The sequence below is a fragment of the Urocampus carinirostris genome, chromosome 7 (genome assembly GCF_059441175.1).
Source record: "Urocampus carinirostris isolate Australia breed hairy pipefish chromosome 7, RoL_Ucar_1.0, whole genome shotgun sequence".
Taxonomy (NCBI): Eukaryota; Metazoa; Chordata; class Actinopteri; order Syngnathiformes; family Syngnathidae; genus Urocampus; species Urocampus carinirostris.
In genome coordinates, this window is record NC_142355.1 from 44,288,723 (window position 1) to 44,306,948 (window position 18,226).

General features: G+C 43.7%; 1 protein-coding gene across 1 annotated transcript; it reads right to left on the reverse strand.

Moving 5' to 3' along the window:
• Positions 1–1,598: 1,598 nt before the first annotated feature.
• On the reverse strand, positions 1,599–10,785 carry LOC148363413 (uncharacterized). The gene is made up of 7 exons (XM_088341121.1): positions 10,732–10,785; positions 10,551–10,624; positions 9,907–10,060; positions 9,655–9,846; positions 6,856–7,401; positions 6,192–6,756; positions 1,599–1,702 (listed from the first exon to the last, which is right to left on the reverse strand). Exons 1-7 carry the CDS (start codon positions 10,783–10,785, stop codon positions 1,599–1,601), a joined length of 1,689 nt encoding a protein of 562 aa, XP_088197247.1.
• Between the last annotated feature and the right edge of the window lie 7,441 nt (positions 10,786–18,226).

Here is an 18,226-nt window from a genome sequence, read left to right on the forward strand (position 1 = left end):
TGGAAGTATTGGTATATTTTTGTTACAATTTGTGACATATTATTTATTTACTATTATGTATTTCGGCCCAATGTGATTTTGTTTTTCTGAAAGTAAACTATTATTTAAACTGGAGTGATTTGTAGTTGTTTTCTGTCCAACAGTCACATAGTTCACACACAGTATCTCACATCATTATGAAATAAACCACCAAGGTGTTACTCAAAATAAAGATGTTTATTGAATAGTAATGCAGAAAAGCACGGAATGCAAATGTGGGTCTGACTTCCAAAGCCTAAAACATGGCTTTTGGGCAATTTATTCCATATTAACTGTGGACAATTCTGTGTATCGTGGACCTGGGAACCCTGAAGACCCGTGACACCACACGGTAGGACAGACCGTGGGCCAGCCAGTATAGGCCCTCCAGCCATGGCCCTGTTCCCTCTTTAGCAGCTCCTGCAGGGCCCACATGACCTTCTTGCTCAACCTTAAGTCCTGAATGAGTTTTGACTTCACATCGAACCATAAGCACAGGATGGGAACATTCCTGTCCAACCTGTCCACGCTTATGGGACAGCCACTCTGGAACACAATAGATAACAGACAATTTAGACATAAATGTGGGCATAGATGATGTAAGCATCATGAAAACATGTTGAAATGAGCTTTTTTATATCCAATGACAACTCTTTTGAATTAAATTCCTTATGAACCAAGGTTTTTGGGTCGTACAGGGAAGTTTGGTGACGATATTATGTCAGCTTAAGGGTCAGGTGGACTGTTCTTGTGTTTGTTTACTTTTCATCATGTCACACACTAAAGACCCCTACTATATGTCATAAAATGGCATTAAGATACTAATAAGTAGATTGCCATTTATGTCTACACAAACATAAGGTATTATGTGAACGTGCATTGTATGTTAACTTTTACTGTATTTGACCGAACGGGTCATTTTTTTAATGAGTGTACGTACCTTGTAAAGATGAATCAGCACTACATAGCGCCGAAGCTGTCTTCAGTATAGCACATTTCTCCTCCGTTTATTGGAGACACGGAAAAGATGATGAGCTTTCAGGCAATCGGTAATAACACAGCAGTAGCGGGCATTTTTAACATTGCACGAACTCTCCAACTGACACACTACAAGTTGAGACTCGAGTTGTTTACATGTGACGTAGACCAATACGTCACTGAGGTCTACAGCCAATTAATATTACCGCCATCTCCTGGACAGGGGTGGAACCTTGCAAGTCTTGTCCAAACCTTTTCCGCTTTGCACTTCACTCGCGGAGGGCACTCCTCTTCGAGGGACCTCACTGGAGGGTCCTCAGGGCCGAGTGAGAGAAATGGGATTGGGCCCGGATCTTGTACCTGTCTCACTGCTCCCTTTCCTTCATCCATAAGATGTGCTCCTGCAGAAGTAGGAGGTTTGTTTGGAATGTCTAGTGTATAGTAGTAATTAGGTTTTCCCACTCCCTGCACTACATACACTTCTTCTGGTTTCTGTCTGATTATTTTTAGTCCATCAGGAGTTGGCATTATGGCCAAACCTAGGGCTACTAAGCCATCTCTTCCAAGCAAATTTACTGGACATTCTGGTAGCATTAGAACGGTCAACTGGCATGATTTGCCTTCTGGGTCTTGGAGCCACACGGGCTCTGTTTCTCGGACCTCTTTAAGGACGCCCTGTGCTGCACGTACTTTTGTGCTATTTGAGCTAAGCATCACATGGGGCACTGTTTCTTTAATAGTAGTTCTACATGCTCCAGTATCACAGAGAAATGTAACTGGAGTGCCCTGAACTAATAGTGTGATTTCTGGTCTTATTTTCTCTTTATACACTATGTTTTCTAAGTTTAAAACCTCTTCTTCAAATTTCTCATGGTGAGTTTTGAAAAGATATTCTTCCTCTTCCTCATTTTTGTCCTTTAGCTTTATCTCTATCTCAAATTTCATTTCAGGCTTTGGTCCTGGTTCCGGGCCTAGTCATTCACTCTGATGGTCTTGTGGGGAAGGGTTGCTTCTGCAATTTATAGCAATATGCCCTTCCTTCCCACAAGACCAACAGGTTCTAGGTTTATTGCTTGCACGTGATCCAAAACCTCTGCCTCTACCTTGGCCTCTACCTCTTCCTCGGCCTCTACCTCTAGATTGTTGAAAGAACACTGTGGTTCCTTCATCTTCTTGGTAGAAAATTGTTGATGGCTTCTTCTCCACTTTCTTACTTTTGATCACTTTCTCAGCATGGAGGGCATGATTTATGTATTCTGCAAGTGTTCCTCCATTCATGCTTATATAGTGGCGATTTACCCATCCACTAATCTCTGGTAAGGAGCCTGAGTGCAATGCATTTTTTAATTGTTGTTTATAGGGGCCCTCGTCAGCTCCATCACCAGGTTCTAACCCACTATGTGCCCTAAACACCTTTTCCATTCTTACTTTATATTCATCAAATGGCTCATCTGGTTTTTGTTTACCTATTTCAGTGTAATTTGCTCTTTTCCTGTATTTAGTTCTGATTCTTTCTAGGAGAGGGGTCACCTGTTGTGTCAATCGTTCAGATTCAGGTGCAAGTATCACGGGAGGGTTAGCGTCATTAGTTGGAGAGTATGCTCCTTTTACGTGGAACCAATCTGGCCCTAATTGTGTCATCCAAACTTGCTGTACTTCCATTCCGTTTAGATGATAAGATCGCCTTAGATTTTCCATCTGCGTTATGCATTCCTCTACATCCTCTCTGGGATGAGGGATGCCTTCCACTGCTTTTCTCACATCCTCCTGTGTCCAGGTCCTATAGACCCTAATTGTGGGTGGTTGATCTGCATCATTGGCACGGGGATTTGGCAATTCTATTAGGGGGTATAGTTCTGTATTATCTCTTCCTACTGGTGGTACCTTTGGTGCTGGCGATAACAAGCCCCCTAACCCTGATGTCAAGTTTTTAGTTCATCCCCCCATTTTTCCTTGTGAACGTGTAAACGGCTTTTGTGGAGTATGTGGAGTATCTGTAGTAGGAGGTGTATATTGAGGGGGTAGTTCTTCTGAGGGTGCAGAAGGTCCTTCTGCTTGAGCTAACATTTCCCTCGCGTTTCTGTACGGGCCTGAATATTCGTCATCTTCTTTCTTATGAAACATTACAGGTTTTTCTTTTGCTTCTTTCTCTTTTTCCATTTCCTTCTGTTCTTTTTCTGCTTCCTGTCTCTTTTTCTCCTCTCTCTCCTGTCTTGCCCTCCTTTCACCTTCCTCTCGCTGTCCTGCTATTTTTATCCAGACTTGTGTCTGTTCATAACCTTCTTTTCTCATCTTATTATTTTTCTGTTTGCATTTGTTTCTTATTTTTTGTTGCAGTTCTCTAATGCCTGCTGTGGACAACTTCCCATTAAAGTTATATTGTTTTATCCAGTAACATAGGGGTTCTATCGCTGAGGCATCTTCCTTTTCAATGACTTTCCAGTTTTTGCACGAAAGATCTTCTAAAAGCTTCTGTTTTTCTTTACTTTGCCCCTTTCCCATTTTTAGAACTAAATTTGGACTCAGTGGTTTTTAATACCTAGTGTATTCTAACACTGAGTTTCTCTTTCAACAGGATGGTGATAAATAACCTTTTGTGGTAAAACTCACTTCAACCTTTGCAGGTGGAATTTTCTTGCCTACATGCATCCACAAAGGCTCACCATTTATTCCCTGTTGCTTTGGTATAAAATACAATTACCTAGTGGTAATAGTATTTTCTTTCACACTCACTTTCACTCTTTTTGAAGAACAAAGAACTTCCCTTGAGTTCTTTTTAAACAGAGAGGAACCCTTGCCCTTTTACTTAGAGGAACCCTTGCCCTCTTACTTAAGAATTCACTGTCTTAAAGAACTTCCCTTGAGTTCTTTTTGAAACAGAGAGGAACCCTTGCCCTCTTACTTAAGACTTCACTGTGTCTTAAGGCTCACTGGCCACGTTTCTCTTTTACCTAATAGTGCCTAGGATTGTTAGGATTTATTTTCTTAACTCTGTTTTGAATTCTTCACACTCATACCCTTTTACTTTAGTCACATGCATTCCTTTTTAAAATAAAAGTTTTACTCACAATTCTCTGAGTCCTTGGACTTTCTGTCAACCTTCGGATCCCAACTTGTAAGGAAGGGACCAGTCCCGAAAAGGGTCTTAATGCTGTGGCCACAGACTTGCCTGGATCTTTACTCACACGCTGGGATCGTCAGGTATCTTGGAATCCGGCTCTCGAAGGACCAAATAAATGTCAGGTTTAACCCAACAGATGTAAACAAAACCTATATACAAAAAAGATTCAGATTCAGATTCAGATCTACTTTATTGTCATTCTAGTACACGTGTATACAGAACGAAATGTCGATGCATCTGACCCCCACAGTTTCCTTGAATGTACAGATATAAATAATGTTGTATTGTATTTTGGCTACGTATAGTATTTTACCATAGTGCCGATAGTGCAAGAAGAGTAGCTAACCAGATTGTCAAAATGGGCAGTCAGGTTAACAAGTCAGGTACACAGTAACATTAACACTGTAACAATAACGCTGTAATTACAATAGTGCAGAGAGCAATGTGCAAGGAGTGGCAAGCTATAAAAAAAAACTGCCAGTAGTGCAAAAAGTCAGATTAGCAGCCGTTTAGATTTAAGTTAACTATATGTTAGATTGACCATTTAACAGTCTAATGGCCAGGGGGACTAGACTATTGCGGAGCCTGGTGGTCCTGCACCGCACACTGCAGTACCTCTTCCCAGAGGCTAGCAGAGTGAACAGTCCATGATGGGGGTGAGAGGGGTCCCCGGTAATGTTTCTAGCATGGGATAGGCAGCGCTTCTGGCCAATGTCCTGAATGGAGGGAAGTGTAGTCCCGATTATTTTCTCTGCTGTCCTCGTTACCCTCCTCACACTACCCCAGTCGGTAGCGCTGCAGCTTCCACACCACACAGAGATACAGCTGGTCAGGATACTCTCTATGGTGCCCCTGTAGAATGTAATGAGGGAGGGTGGGGGCAGGTGGGCTCTCCTCATCCTCCGCAGGAAGTACAGGCGCTGCTGTGCCCTCTTAACCAGTGATGCAGTGTTCACGGACCAGGTGAGTTTGTTTGTAATGTGCACCCCTAGGAACTTGATACTGCTGACAACCTCCACAGCCTTGTTGTTGATGCAAAGTGGGGCATGGTTGGGCTGGTTTTTCCTAAAGTCGACAATGATCTCTTTAGTTTTGTCGACATTCAGGACCAGGCTGTTGTCCCTGCACCAGCCCACCAACTGCTCCACCTCCTCTCTGTAGGCCAGGTCGTTGTCATCCCTGATGAGGCCCACCACTGTTGTGTCGTCAGCATACTTCACGATGTGGTTTGTGGCGGACCTAGGGACGCAGTCGTGTGTCATCAAGGTGAACAGCAAGGGGCTTAGGACGCAGCCTTGGGGGGAGCCCGTGCTGAGGTAGATGACATCTGAACTGTTCTGACCTATCCGCACTGATTGGGGTCTGTCACAGAGGAAGTCCAGCAGCCAGTTCCGCAGGGGGGTGTTGAAACCCAGGAGTCTCATTTTGTCTACCAGATGTTGTGGGATGATGGTGTTGAATGCTGAACTGAAGTCCAGGAACAGCATCCGCACATGGGTGTTCTTCTCCTCTAGATGTGTCAGGCTCAGGTGAAGCGCAGAGGAGATGGCATCCCTGGTGGAGCGGTTTGTCCTGTAGGCAAACTGAAAGGGGTCGAATGAGGAGGGGAGACTGGAGGTGATGTGCTCTTTAACCAGTCTCTCAAAGCACTTCATTATGATAGGAGTCAGTGCAACGGGCCGGTAATCGTTGAGTGATAAGATCTGGGGTTTCTTTGGCACTGGGATGATGTTGGCAAATTTGAAGCATGATGGTACTTTGGCTTGGTCTAGCGAGGTGTTGAAAATGTCTGTTAGTACACAAGCCAGCTGATCGGCGCACTCCCTAAGTACCCGCCCCGGAATGTTGTCCGGGCCTGGAGCCTTCCTTGTGTTGACCCTTCTCAGGGTCTTCCTCACGTCAGATGAGTCCAGGTGGAGTGCTCTTTCGTCCTGATTTGGAACCGCTTTCGCTGCAGGGGTGCCGTTTTGTGCCTCGAACCTTCCAAAGAATTTGTTGAGGTCATTCAGAAAGTCCATGCTAGTGTTCTGCACTGGGGCGGTGGTTGGCTTGTAACTGGTGATGGCCTGAATGCCTTTCCACATATCCCTGGTGTTGGTTGTGCTGAGGAAACGTTCCTGGATTTTTTGACTGTGCGTTCGCTTTGCTAGTCTGATAGCCCGGTTCAGGTTAGCCCTCGCTGATAACAGCGCCTCCTTGTCACCAGATCTAAAGGCAAGGTTCCGTACTTTTAGTTGTTTTCGTATTTCAGCAGTCATCCAGGGCTTCTGATTGGCACGGGTGCATATAGTTTTGTTATTGCTGACGTCTTCTGCGCATTTACTGATGTAGGCTGACACAGAAATGGCGTACTCATCTATATTTATTTTGTTGTTGTAAGTGGCAGCCGATTTAAACATGTCCCAATCAGTGCAATCAAAGCAGTCCTGTAGTGCCTCCATTGCCCCCTCAGACCACACCCTCACCTGCTTCACTGTAGGTTTTTCTCTGGTCAGCAGGGGCTTGTATGCTGGAATTAGCATAATAGAAAGGTGATCTGATGAGCCAAGGTGGGGGCGGGGGGCTGCTTTATATGCACCTTTGATGTTTGTGTAGGCCAGGTCTAATGTGTTCCTACCTCTTGTAGCAAAGTTTACATGCTGATGGAAATGCGGGAGAACTGTTTTCATATTGGCCTGGTTAAAGTACCCCGCCGCAATAAAAATGCACTCGGAGTAAGCATGCTGCAGTTCACTCACAGTTCGGTAGAGAACGTCCATTGCCTCCTTCGTATTAGCGCTGGGGGGCACGTACACGGCAGTAATGATGGTCGCGCTAAACTCCCTCGGTAGGTAGAAGGGTCTGCAGATCACCGTCAAAAGTTCAATGTCTCGTGAGCAGTGTTTCGAGATTATCTTCGCATTTTTACACCAGTTGTTGTTGGTATAAATGCATAGACCGCCCCCCTTGCTTTTGCCGGTGAGCTCGCCGCTTCTATCAGCGCGGAAAGCAGTTAGCCCCACAATGCTAACAGCGTCATTCGGGATAGATGAGTTTAGCCATGTCTCCGTCAGAATTAAAGCACAACAGTTCGTCAATTCGCGGTTCGATGTAAATTCCACTTGTAAATGGTCCAGTTTGTTGTCCAGGGAGCGGACGTTGGATAGGAAAATGGATGGTAGAGGCGTTTTGAAGGGTTTAGCCTTCATCCGAGCCGTTAGCCCGGCCCGACAACCTCGTTTCCTTCCCCGGTCACAGCGCTTCCGCTTGCCACTTTTACTCGCTGCTTTGTAGGCCGCTGCGTTCTGTTGACGTAGCACTACGAGGCTAAGTAAACACTCCAGAGTGATCGTCGAAATTTGCGCTGGATTTCTGGATGTTCGCATATCCAGCAAAAAACTGCGATCGTATATTAATCTACAGTTAGAGTTGTCTTTTTTCGCCCTCATAAACTGAGTCGAAGATTGGGGTTTTTGACTAGAATGTGAGAAACTGTCGGGAGCAGATCCAGCCGCCGCCATAGAGGGCGCCGCCATTTTTAAAAAAGACACAGAGAATGTGAGTTTAAACTTACTTGCAAGGACAAAATGGCCATAGTCTACATAATGTAGACTTCTGGACCCTCTGTAAAATTATTATGCTCCTTGTCTTTTTATTGTGTTCGGAAGGCCCTAATTTACATAAGGTCTCTTCTGCTAAAGGAAGGGGGAGTGACAAAACAAACAGTTGAGACCTGTTTATACGATAACATGTTATCTATAGTAAACGAAACTAGGTGAGCCTGCGGTCAGAGAGGTCCCTTATCTCGCCGCAGATAAGGTGTTATCCTGTTTCCTCCTTCTTCAAACACAAGCAAGAAAGACACAGTATGCAAAGAAGATAATGCAACAGTAGAATAACATATCCTGTTTCCTCCTTCTTCAAACACAAGCAAGAAAGACACAGTATGCAAAGAAGATAATGCAACAGTAGAATAACATATTTACAGTTTAAATCCATCAATAGGTAATCCTTGCGGTAATACACATTTCATGGGGAAATGATTAGGTGTACCATGCACCTGTCCTGGGTGCGACCCGTAGGCGGCAATGAACAATGCCATACAAAATAATATCAGTTGCTGTTACTCATGATCAAAGAAGAAATGCAATGGCAAAGCTACCCCACCAGAGAGCAGTGTTGGTTTCATTTTAGGCAGAATTGTTAAACACATGGCAACAATGTCAAGTATTTACAAGCACTTCACCTCAAATCCAAGCACTTTTCAATCCCTGTAAACAAAATTTTACAATTTAAACATTTTCAAGGATTTCAAGCACCCGTACAAACCCTGTAACTGGGACAAGCTATGCGGGCGGTGAATGTCAATTGGTCTTTAGTGGTCGCCTCAGGAACTTCTTGTAATTTGGATTGCCCCTCGTACGTCAAACTTAATTTTTGTTCCAATTTCATGGAATGTCACACTTGGGATTCCGTATAAGCTTTTTAGTTCGGCTTCCCCATTGCCATAATGACTTGTCCAATAGGCCGCTTTGTACAGTGTTTTATCAAGCTCAACTTAGAACTAAACTGACTTGAATAAACTAACTAAAAACTGACGCAATTGAGAAATCAGTGTAAGAATCAGCGCTTGATGAATCTCTTCAGTGAACTTGACATTAGGTCAAATTTGTCACCACCAGTAATTGTTAAAAAGATTTGGGAAACTTTTACTTTGTGTCCCCTGGCCAAAATATGCTTTGATGCCTTCATGAGATTTGAATGCCAGCTAACACAATCTAAAGTGTACTCGTGCTGAATGAGAAATGAATATCTATCTGAAAACTTTGAATAGACTAACATCCTGAGGATTTGAACTATGCGTAGCTTGTACCAAACAATAACTTAGCAGAGAAAGACCTCTAGATCACACTCAATAATGCTTAGGGCCAATGAGGAGATGTTTGAAGTTTCAATCGTGGGATTTTTCGTGGGCACAACTTGAAGATGAGTTGATGCATGTTTGAATCTATCTGTATGCCCACACACAAGGGCGGGTGGAGATTTAAGAACATGCAGAAGCGGTTATAGGCCCAGTAGCTATGAATAATGCATGTTGATTGATCGCGTTTGGGAAACTGCAGATGGGTAGCATTATGTGTATGATAATGGATTTAACAAAATGAAATAAAGGTTATGTGAGGAGGTGGTGAGGAGGAGGTGTGTCACTCAGTTTGCCAGAGGTTATTTTCAGGATATTTTTTAAAAAATGGATTAAAAAGTAGATTACAGTACCTGTTATTCTTATTTTTCCTGCTTTTGTTAGACAGTTACTAAATAAACTTGAACCCAAACAGTGATAATGGTAAAATAATGTTATTGCTGTTTGTTTGACAAATATTGTGAAATTGTGATTGGGCATTTTAGTTGTTCCACAGCTCAGCGCCTGTATGCAACAAATAGCAGTTCAGAGTAGGTAGTCTACTTGGCGCCAACCCTCAGACCCGTTGGTGGTCACCGGCGGTGAGGGAAGCCGTCAAGCTGAAGGAATCTTAACGGGCCTTCCTGGCCTGTGGCACCCTGGATGCAGCTGGCTGGTATCGGCCTGCCAAGCAGAATTCAGCTTCGGCGGTTGACTCGGGCATGGGAAGAGTTTGGCGAGGCGACTTCCGAGCGGCTTTGAGAAAATTCTGGTCCACCATTCGGCGTCTTTGGGCGGGGAAGCGGTGTGCCATCAACACCATGTATAGTGGTGATGTTGTGCTGCTGACCTTTATTCGAGACGTTGTGAATCAGTGGGCAGAGTACTTCGAAGACCTCCTTAATCCCACCGACACGTCTTCCACTGAGGAAGCAGGGCCAGGGGACTCTGACGTGGGCTCTATATCTCTGGGGTTGAAGTCACTGAGGTGGTCAAAAAGCTCCTTGGTAGCAAGGCCCCAGGGGTTGATGAGATCCGCACTGAGTTCATTAAAGTTATGGATGCTGTGGGCGTATCATGGTTGACACGCCTCTCCAACATTGCATGGACGTCGGGGACAGTGCCTCTGGATTGGCAAGAAGGGGGACCGGAAAGTGTGTTCCAACTACAAGGGAATCATACTTCTCCGCCTCCCTGGTAAGGTTTATTCAGGGGTACTGGAGAGGAGGGTCCGCCAGGAAGTCGAATCGCAGATTGTAAAGTAGGTTTAAAACGTACTTACTCAAAAATGTGTATTTCTAATCTCCGAGTTTTCCTTGCTTTTTTGTTTCCAAGGAGGGATAGTAGTTATTTCTGTCTTTGTCTCCGCCCCATTGGAATTGCAATAAAAAGACAAGTAAGGAGGAGGGGCAAGGCAGAGATGAATGGGCCGAGGAGCGATTCTGACCTTTTACCCTCTCTCCAATTGCAATTGAGAAAATACCAAAAGTCTGTGTCTGATTTTCTCCTACCATCAGTCAATATTGATAAGGCCTCCCATACGCAAATAATCACTTCAGATCTGACACAGATTCATGAGGAGATTTGTTTTCGTCCCGGTAGTGGCACACTGGACCCTCTGCAGGGTCCTAGAGGGTGCATGGGAGTTTGCGGTCTTCATGTGCTTTGTGGACTTGGAGAAAGCATTCGATCGTGTTCTCTGTTGGGGGTGCTTCGGAAGTATGGGGTACCGCACAGTCTTATCTGGGCTGAGCGGTCCCTGTATGCCAGGTGCCAGAGCCTGGTCCATATTGCCGGCAGTAAGTCGGATTCGTTTACGGTGGGAGTTGGACTCCACCAGGGTTGCCCTTTGTCACCGATTCTCTTCACAACTTTTATGGACAGAATTTCTAGGCGCAGCTTTGGTGGCGAAGGAGTCCGGTTTTGTGACCTCAGCAGAAGATGCAGTGCTGTTGGCTTCCTAAGGCTGTGATCTTCAGCTCTCACTGCAGTGATTCAAAGCTAAGTTTAAGGATCGGCACCTCTAAGTCCGAGACCATGGCACTCTGCCGTAAAAGGGTGGGATGCTCCCATTGGGTTGGGGATGAGATCCTGCTCCAAGCGGAGGAGTTTAAGTATCTTAGGGTCTTATTCACAAGTGTCTGGTTGGTGCAGCGTCTGCCGTCATGCGGACCCTGTACCGGTTAGTCAGGGTGAAGAGGGAGCTGAGCCAAAAGGCAAAGCTTTCGATCCACCGGTCGATCTACGTTCCTAACTTCACCTATGGTCATTAACTGTGGGTTATGACCGAAAGAACACTATCCCGGATACAGGTGGCTGAAATGAGTTTCCTCTGCAGGGTGACTGGGCTCTCCCTTAGAGATAAGTTGAGAAGCTCAGTCATCCGAGACGGACTCTATGTAGAACCACTGCTTCTCCGCATTAAGTGGAGCCAGTTTAGGTGGCTCGGGCATCTGATAAGGATGCCTCCTGGACGCCTCCCTCAGGAGGTGTTCCGGGCATGTCCCAACGGCAAGTAGGCACTGGGGACAACCCAGGACATGCTGGAGAGACTACTGTAAATTCTGGACTATAAGGCGCACCTGATTATAAGCCGCACCCACCGCATTTCGGAAGAAAAACCGACTTAGTACATACACAAGCCGCACCGATATGTTAGCCGCATGCGCCCACATTAAATAATGGATGTTTTTTGAATGAACCATTCCGCTGACGGGGGGGATTTTATATAAGTTTATTAATACATATTCTTTATCAATTTTCCACTATCTATTATTAGTCAATTCATGATACATTTCAATGCCAATAGGCCGTGATATTTGCACTCAGTAAAGGAACTGAATCAAGATCATAGCCAAAGGGCCAAGAAATTATCAGTGGGGTGGGGTTTTGTAGAGGTTTATTGTTCTATATTCTTTATCTATTATCCATTATCTGTTATCGGTCAAATCATAATACACTACAAAGCCAAGAGGCCGAGACACTTGCTCCCAGCCAAGAGGCTGAGTCAAGGTCCTAGCCACAAGGCCAAGCAGCGAAAGCACCGTTCCCGGAGGTACTGCAATACCGGGTCGACGCGTGGAGTGGACGCATCTCCCAATTGCAAAAATCAACAAATCCAAAGTTCTTTTAGTTTCGTGCTATTGGGGTTTTGGGGTTTTTAAGGGTTATTGATCTATCTTCGTTATTCATTATCCATTATCCGTTATCGGTCAGTTCATAATACGCTACAAAGCCTAGGAGCCGGGACACTTATTCTCAGCCAAAAGGCCAAGCTAAGGTCCTAGCCCTAAAGCCTTGCTGCGATCATTGCGAATGCACCGTTCCCGGAGGTACTGCAATACCGGGCCGACGCGTGGAGTGGACAGAGCAAGCTCATATTTCGTGCTATTGCATCGTCTATGGTGATACTGCAATACCGGGCCGTTACGTGGAGTGAACAGAGCAAGCTACTTATCATTTGATGCAGACCTGCAGAGTCGGGGTATCCGTTGAAAGTAATCCAAGGAAAAAAAAGTGTATATTTCCAAAGGTAAGGGTGGGAAAAATATATATCCACTATTGTCTCCTGCGTTCACAAACACTCACCTTTACCCGTCCCCAGTTCCCATCAGCCCGCGTTTGCTCCGCCCCTTCTTTCTTATTCGCTCGTGAAAATCAGCATAAGTGTCTCAAATAAATACATTACAAGAATATACAGTTGCAAATACATATTATACATGGTTACACATATTTACAAAGAAAGACGGTACACCGAGAGAGATTTTAAAGCTTTAATAATAATGATATAACTTTCATCCCAAACCGTGCCTTTGAAAGGTACCAACACGCTACTATGAACACGCACGCAACGTATTAAACGTATCTGTTAAAGAAGCAACCGTGATTGAAATTAAATTTACAGTATACCGTCCTCATCTTCCTCTCTATAACTGTCGCTATAAAAGGCGTCTCCTCGCCATCTGAGAGAACCTTTGTCATATAAACATTTTTTGGATAATCTAAGGAGTTGAAGTCTTCCCCGTTAGAAAAATTACTTAAATTGGCCGCTTAACCGGATAAGCCGCAGGGCTGAACATTTGGGAAAAACGTTGCGGCTTATAGTCCAGAATTTACAGTATGTCTCAAGGCTGGCCTGGCAACGCTTCAGGATCCCATCGGATGAGCTGGAGGAAGTGGCTGGGGATAGGGACGTCTGGGCTTCCCTGTTAAGGCTGCTACCCCTGCGACCCAAACTCCGGATAAGCAAAAGATAATTGATGGATGTGATTTTTTTCCCACCTTATTCATTTTAAATTGCTTTTGATTTATAACAAAGAAAACCTAAATTATAGTAAAACATGACAAATTTTCCTTACAAGAAAATAATACAATAAATAATACGGTAAATGAAGGCCAAACATAATTTAATATTCTACTTTATTACTTGTCTTGTAGAAATTCACCATGACAACATATCAGTAATTCTGCCATCCATATTTTATTTCAACATATAATACATTGCAATTTAAATCAGTAAGAAATTCAACTAAAGTTGCGGAATTGGCATTGTGAAATAAATTCATTCTGCGTCTTTAAAGTTCCTATTTTATGTCGTAAATATCAACTCATTCAATGCCACAAATGGGTAAAACCTTGTGCCAGCCAATTTTTGCTATTTTAAAATGAAGTTCTGTAGCATAGAGCATATAAAAAGAAAGCTTCAACTCTAAAATAAAAAAGTACGTTTCTAGCTTTTACCATTGTTTAATAAACAAGTTTTACCTTACCATTCCCACCTCCGAATAGATTAATGTTGTATATTGAGTGTTTACTGTATTTTAATTTACACTTTCAGACAAATACTCATCGTACTGAATGGTTTAATTTGAATGGTTTATTCCACATTTTGACTCACACCCTTCTGCACAAAAAATAATCAACTCCTGTGTAGCCGCATCCCACAAAAAATATATGCATGAACAGCACTGCTGTGGTTGTTTTTACACTTTGCTTTGGACCTTTTCTCCTTTATTTTCGCAGAAAGGACTCCCTTTTGGGAAGGAACACTAGTTCATAGGTCCAATAACAACTTAAGGTCAGATAACTGTGTCTGTACCATCTCCTTCAGGGCCTGACTGTAAAGTAGTAGCGGTGAAGTAAAGGCCACCTTGATGAAAACATGAATCTCATCAGGCAGCTTTTCAGTTCTGCTCACAAGGGAGGGGGAAAGTATTATGTTGGCTGTTAAGGTGTGTAAAGGAATGCACACACACGCGCACAAACACACACACACACACACATATACAAAACTTAAAAGTGTCAATTCAATTATTTTTTATAAATATGTGATTGTCTGTGTAAGGTATTTGAATTAATGAAGGCAAAATAAATCTCCATTGTTCAGCATGCAAATGTGTGTATGGGAAGCCATTTACTATGTTATTGTACAGCTGTTTGTCCCAGAAAGAAAATGTTTGAATTGGTCCTCTGAATGACAAAGATGGAATAAAAAACCAACTACATGATATTCACACATGACATGTATGCAGTTTTTTTCTGTGCATTGTTTCAGCTGTCAAAAGCAATGTGCTATAAGAAATTTTCCAGGGTGAATCAGGCGTTTGAGGTGGTGCGTTTGAATTGAAAACCATGTAGTCCGTACAGGCAGGGGTACTGTATTTATTCATATTCCCATTAGATTTTATCTCTTTATCACATTATTTTTATTCACGTTACCAAAAGTAAAAGTTTGTGAATGGAAACAACAGAAAGTCGTAATAAAATATATAAACACAGCCAAAAAGCACACCGAGAGAAACAACTTTTTGGCGTATCTAATGATTGATCGAATTGGACTTTGAGTGACATGAAATAAATACACTGTCAATTTTATGTTGGTACAGTGGGACCTCGCTACTTCGCGGTTTGACGTTCGCGGTCAGTAATGGTAAAAACAAAAACAGAATTTTTTTTTTTATTATTATTTTTTTTAATTTTTTTTTTTTTTGAAGGGGCGTCGCTACTTTGCAGATTTTCACTTTTTGCGGGAATCCCCCTCGGCCGACAACCCTAGTCTTTAAAATGGAGGCACTTCACACACTGGTCCGGACCCGTTCTCGTTTCCTGGTGTTGTGCCCAAATCTGACTCCCGTACAGAATCCTTCCCCCCTCACGCGGGGGGGAGAATTCTGCGCTTCTGACAGGCCGGCCTCCGCGCAGAGCGCCGGACCCGCTCGGCTTGTCGTGGTGTCGTGCGTATCGCGCCCGACAAAAGCGATCGTATTCTATATAATACACTTATTGAAACCATAAAGCAAGCTAATTAAAATAATTGGGCAATCGTAATCTATATAACGCGTTTATTTAAACAATAAAGCGTGATCGTATTCTACAAAATGCGTTTGTTAACGCGGATGAAAAAGTCACCAATGTCACGTCTCCCGCTCGGGCAGTGATGGCTCTACATGGCGCTACACGGCCCTCGATGGCTCCGGCCAACGGACAGGGCCGCGGGGGAAAGGGGTAGGGGGGACCTGTGGGGCTAGGGGGCGGTGAAGCGGAAGCCGCACCAAAACCGCGCGCTGGTGTTGTGCCCAAATCCGACTCCCGTACAAAATCCTCCCGCCCTCACGCGGGGGGGAGATTCTGCGCTTCTGACAGGCCGGCCTCCGCGCAGAGCGCCGGACCCGCTCGGCTTGTCGCGGTGTCGTGCGTATCGCGCCCGACAAAAGCGATCGTATTCTATATAATACACTTATTGAAACCATAAAGCAAGCTAATTAAAATAATTGGGCAATCGTAATCTATATAACGCGTTTATTTAAACAATAAAGCGTGATCGTATTCTACAAAATGCGTTTGTTAACGCGGATGAAAAAGTCACCAATGTCACGTCTCCCGCTCGGGCAGTGATGGCTCTACATGGCGCTACACGGCCCTCGATGGCTCCGGCCAACGGACAGGGCCGCGGGGGAAAGGGGTAGGGGGGACTTGTGGGGCTAGGGGGCGGTGAAGCGGAAGCCGCACCAAAACCGCGCGCTGGTGTTGTGCCCAAATCCGACTCCCGTACAAAATCCTCCCGCCCTCACGCGGGGGGGAGATTCTGCGCTTCTGACAGGCCGGCCTCCGCGCGGAGCGCCAGACCCGCTCGGCTTGTCGCTGTGTCGTGCGTGTTGCGCCCGAACGTACCCGCGCCGCGGGTTAGGGGCTCGCTCGCGAATAATAAGGATGAGCGGTGCAGTTAATGAGATGAGATGAGATTTTTTTTTTTTTTTTGAGGGGGCGTCGCTACTTCGCAGATTTTCACTTTTTGCGGGTGGTTTTGCTCCCCATTAAACGGGTCTAAAAAATAATAATAAAAGAAAAAAAAAATTATTATCATTATTATTATTTTTGTCTTTTTGAAGTGGCGTTGCTACTTCGCAGATTTTCAGTTTTTGCGGGTGGTTTTGGTGCCCATTAACCGGGTCTAAAAAATAATAATAAAAAAAATAATAATAATATTTGAAGGTGCCCCGCTACTTGGCGGATTTTCACTTATCCCCATTAACCGCGATAACCGAGGTCTTACTGTATTGCGTGTCTAGTTGTCAATGAAATATTTTATCAGCTCAGTAGCCTAGATGGTAGGGCGCCCGCTTTGAGACTGGGAGGTCGCTGGTTCGCGCCTCAGCCGAGTCATACCTAAGACTTATAACATTGGTAAAATGGCGGCGCCCTCTGTTGGCTGCGGCTGCATCGGCTCGCTACACCGGGTCAGGTGTATCGACATTTCGTTCTGTGTACATTGTTACAAAGAATGACAATACAAAGGAAATTATTATTATTATTATTATTATTATTATTAATCATGGCTGCATGTATTCAACAATCTTTTTCACTTTCAATGCTTAGTTTGAGCTGTGAAAAACTCAAAACAAAATTTTATAGTAATTTCCTTTCAAAAATTTGAGTTGCACGTTTTACACAAATAAATACGGTGTTTCCTTTACACCCTTCTCACCTTTTTAAACCCTAACCAGTGTTGGGCATGTTACTTTAAAAAATGAAATACCGTAAATTCCGGACTATAAGCCGCTACTTTTTTCCCAAATGTTCACCCCTGCGGCTTATTCAGTGAAGCGGCTAATTTATGGAATTTTCCTAATGGCCACCAGCGGCGCTGGAGTGTAGAAGGTAAAATTAAGACCAGTAGAACATGTGTGCCAAGAAAGACAATAACCTCTAAGTTTAAGCATATACTTTCTGTAAAGTCAAAGTATGTTCCGGTAATGAGGAAAGTGCTCTTGATGGCTGTAAATATGAAGAGGAAATTGAAGACGATCTGACGTGATCTTCTCAATTACGGGATGCTTTTTCTTCACAGGCATGTTTGATACATAGCGATCGTGATCCTACTAGCGTGTTGGTACCTTTCAAAGGCACGGTTTGGGATGAAAGTTATATTATTATTATTAAAGCTTTGAAAACTCTCTCGGTGTACTGTCTTTCTTCGTAAATATGTGTAACCATGTATAATATGTATTTGCAACTGTATATTTTTGTAATGTATTTATTTTAGAGATTTATTCTTTTATGTGTTCTACGGACGAATCAAAACTGATGGGAAATGTGGTAAAGCTGAGTTACCAGTAGATCTGTCTGTTGTCGCAGCGGACAATAGTGGATATATATTTTTCCCACCCTTAACTTTGGAAATATACATTTTGTTTCCTTGGATTACTTTCAACGGGACCTGGACTTTACAAGTCTGCATCATACCTTAACTACGGGTATCATTTTCCATTTATGATGTCAATAGTGTTCCTGGGGTTGTGCACTATCAATGAAGCAAGACTTTCCTATATAGGGAACAATTTTAACCTCATTAACATATACGGCCATCCCGACATACAACTCAGGTACGAACTCTTAGAGGACATCCAGTCGCATATGCTAGGCCATCAACCACTAATGCTCCGAGGAGAAGAAACGAACACAGATTTTTTTTAGAAATTCAGGGAAAAACAAGAAACTTAAAGCGATGAAACGCATGTCGCGACTACAAAGAAGACTCCAACGCTATTTCATCCTAACAGAAAAGGGGATGGACTTTAATGATGAAATCAGAGAGACCAAACAAGAACTAAACGCCTTGGCGGAAATAAAGAGCAAAAGCATCATAATGAGAAGCAAAGAAAGAGAAATAGAAGAAGGGGAAAAATGTACACCCTACTTTTTTGGAAAAAAATATGAGCAAAAGTGAGGGG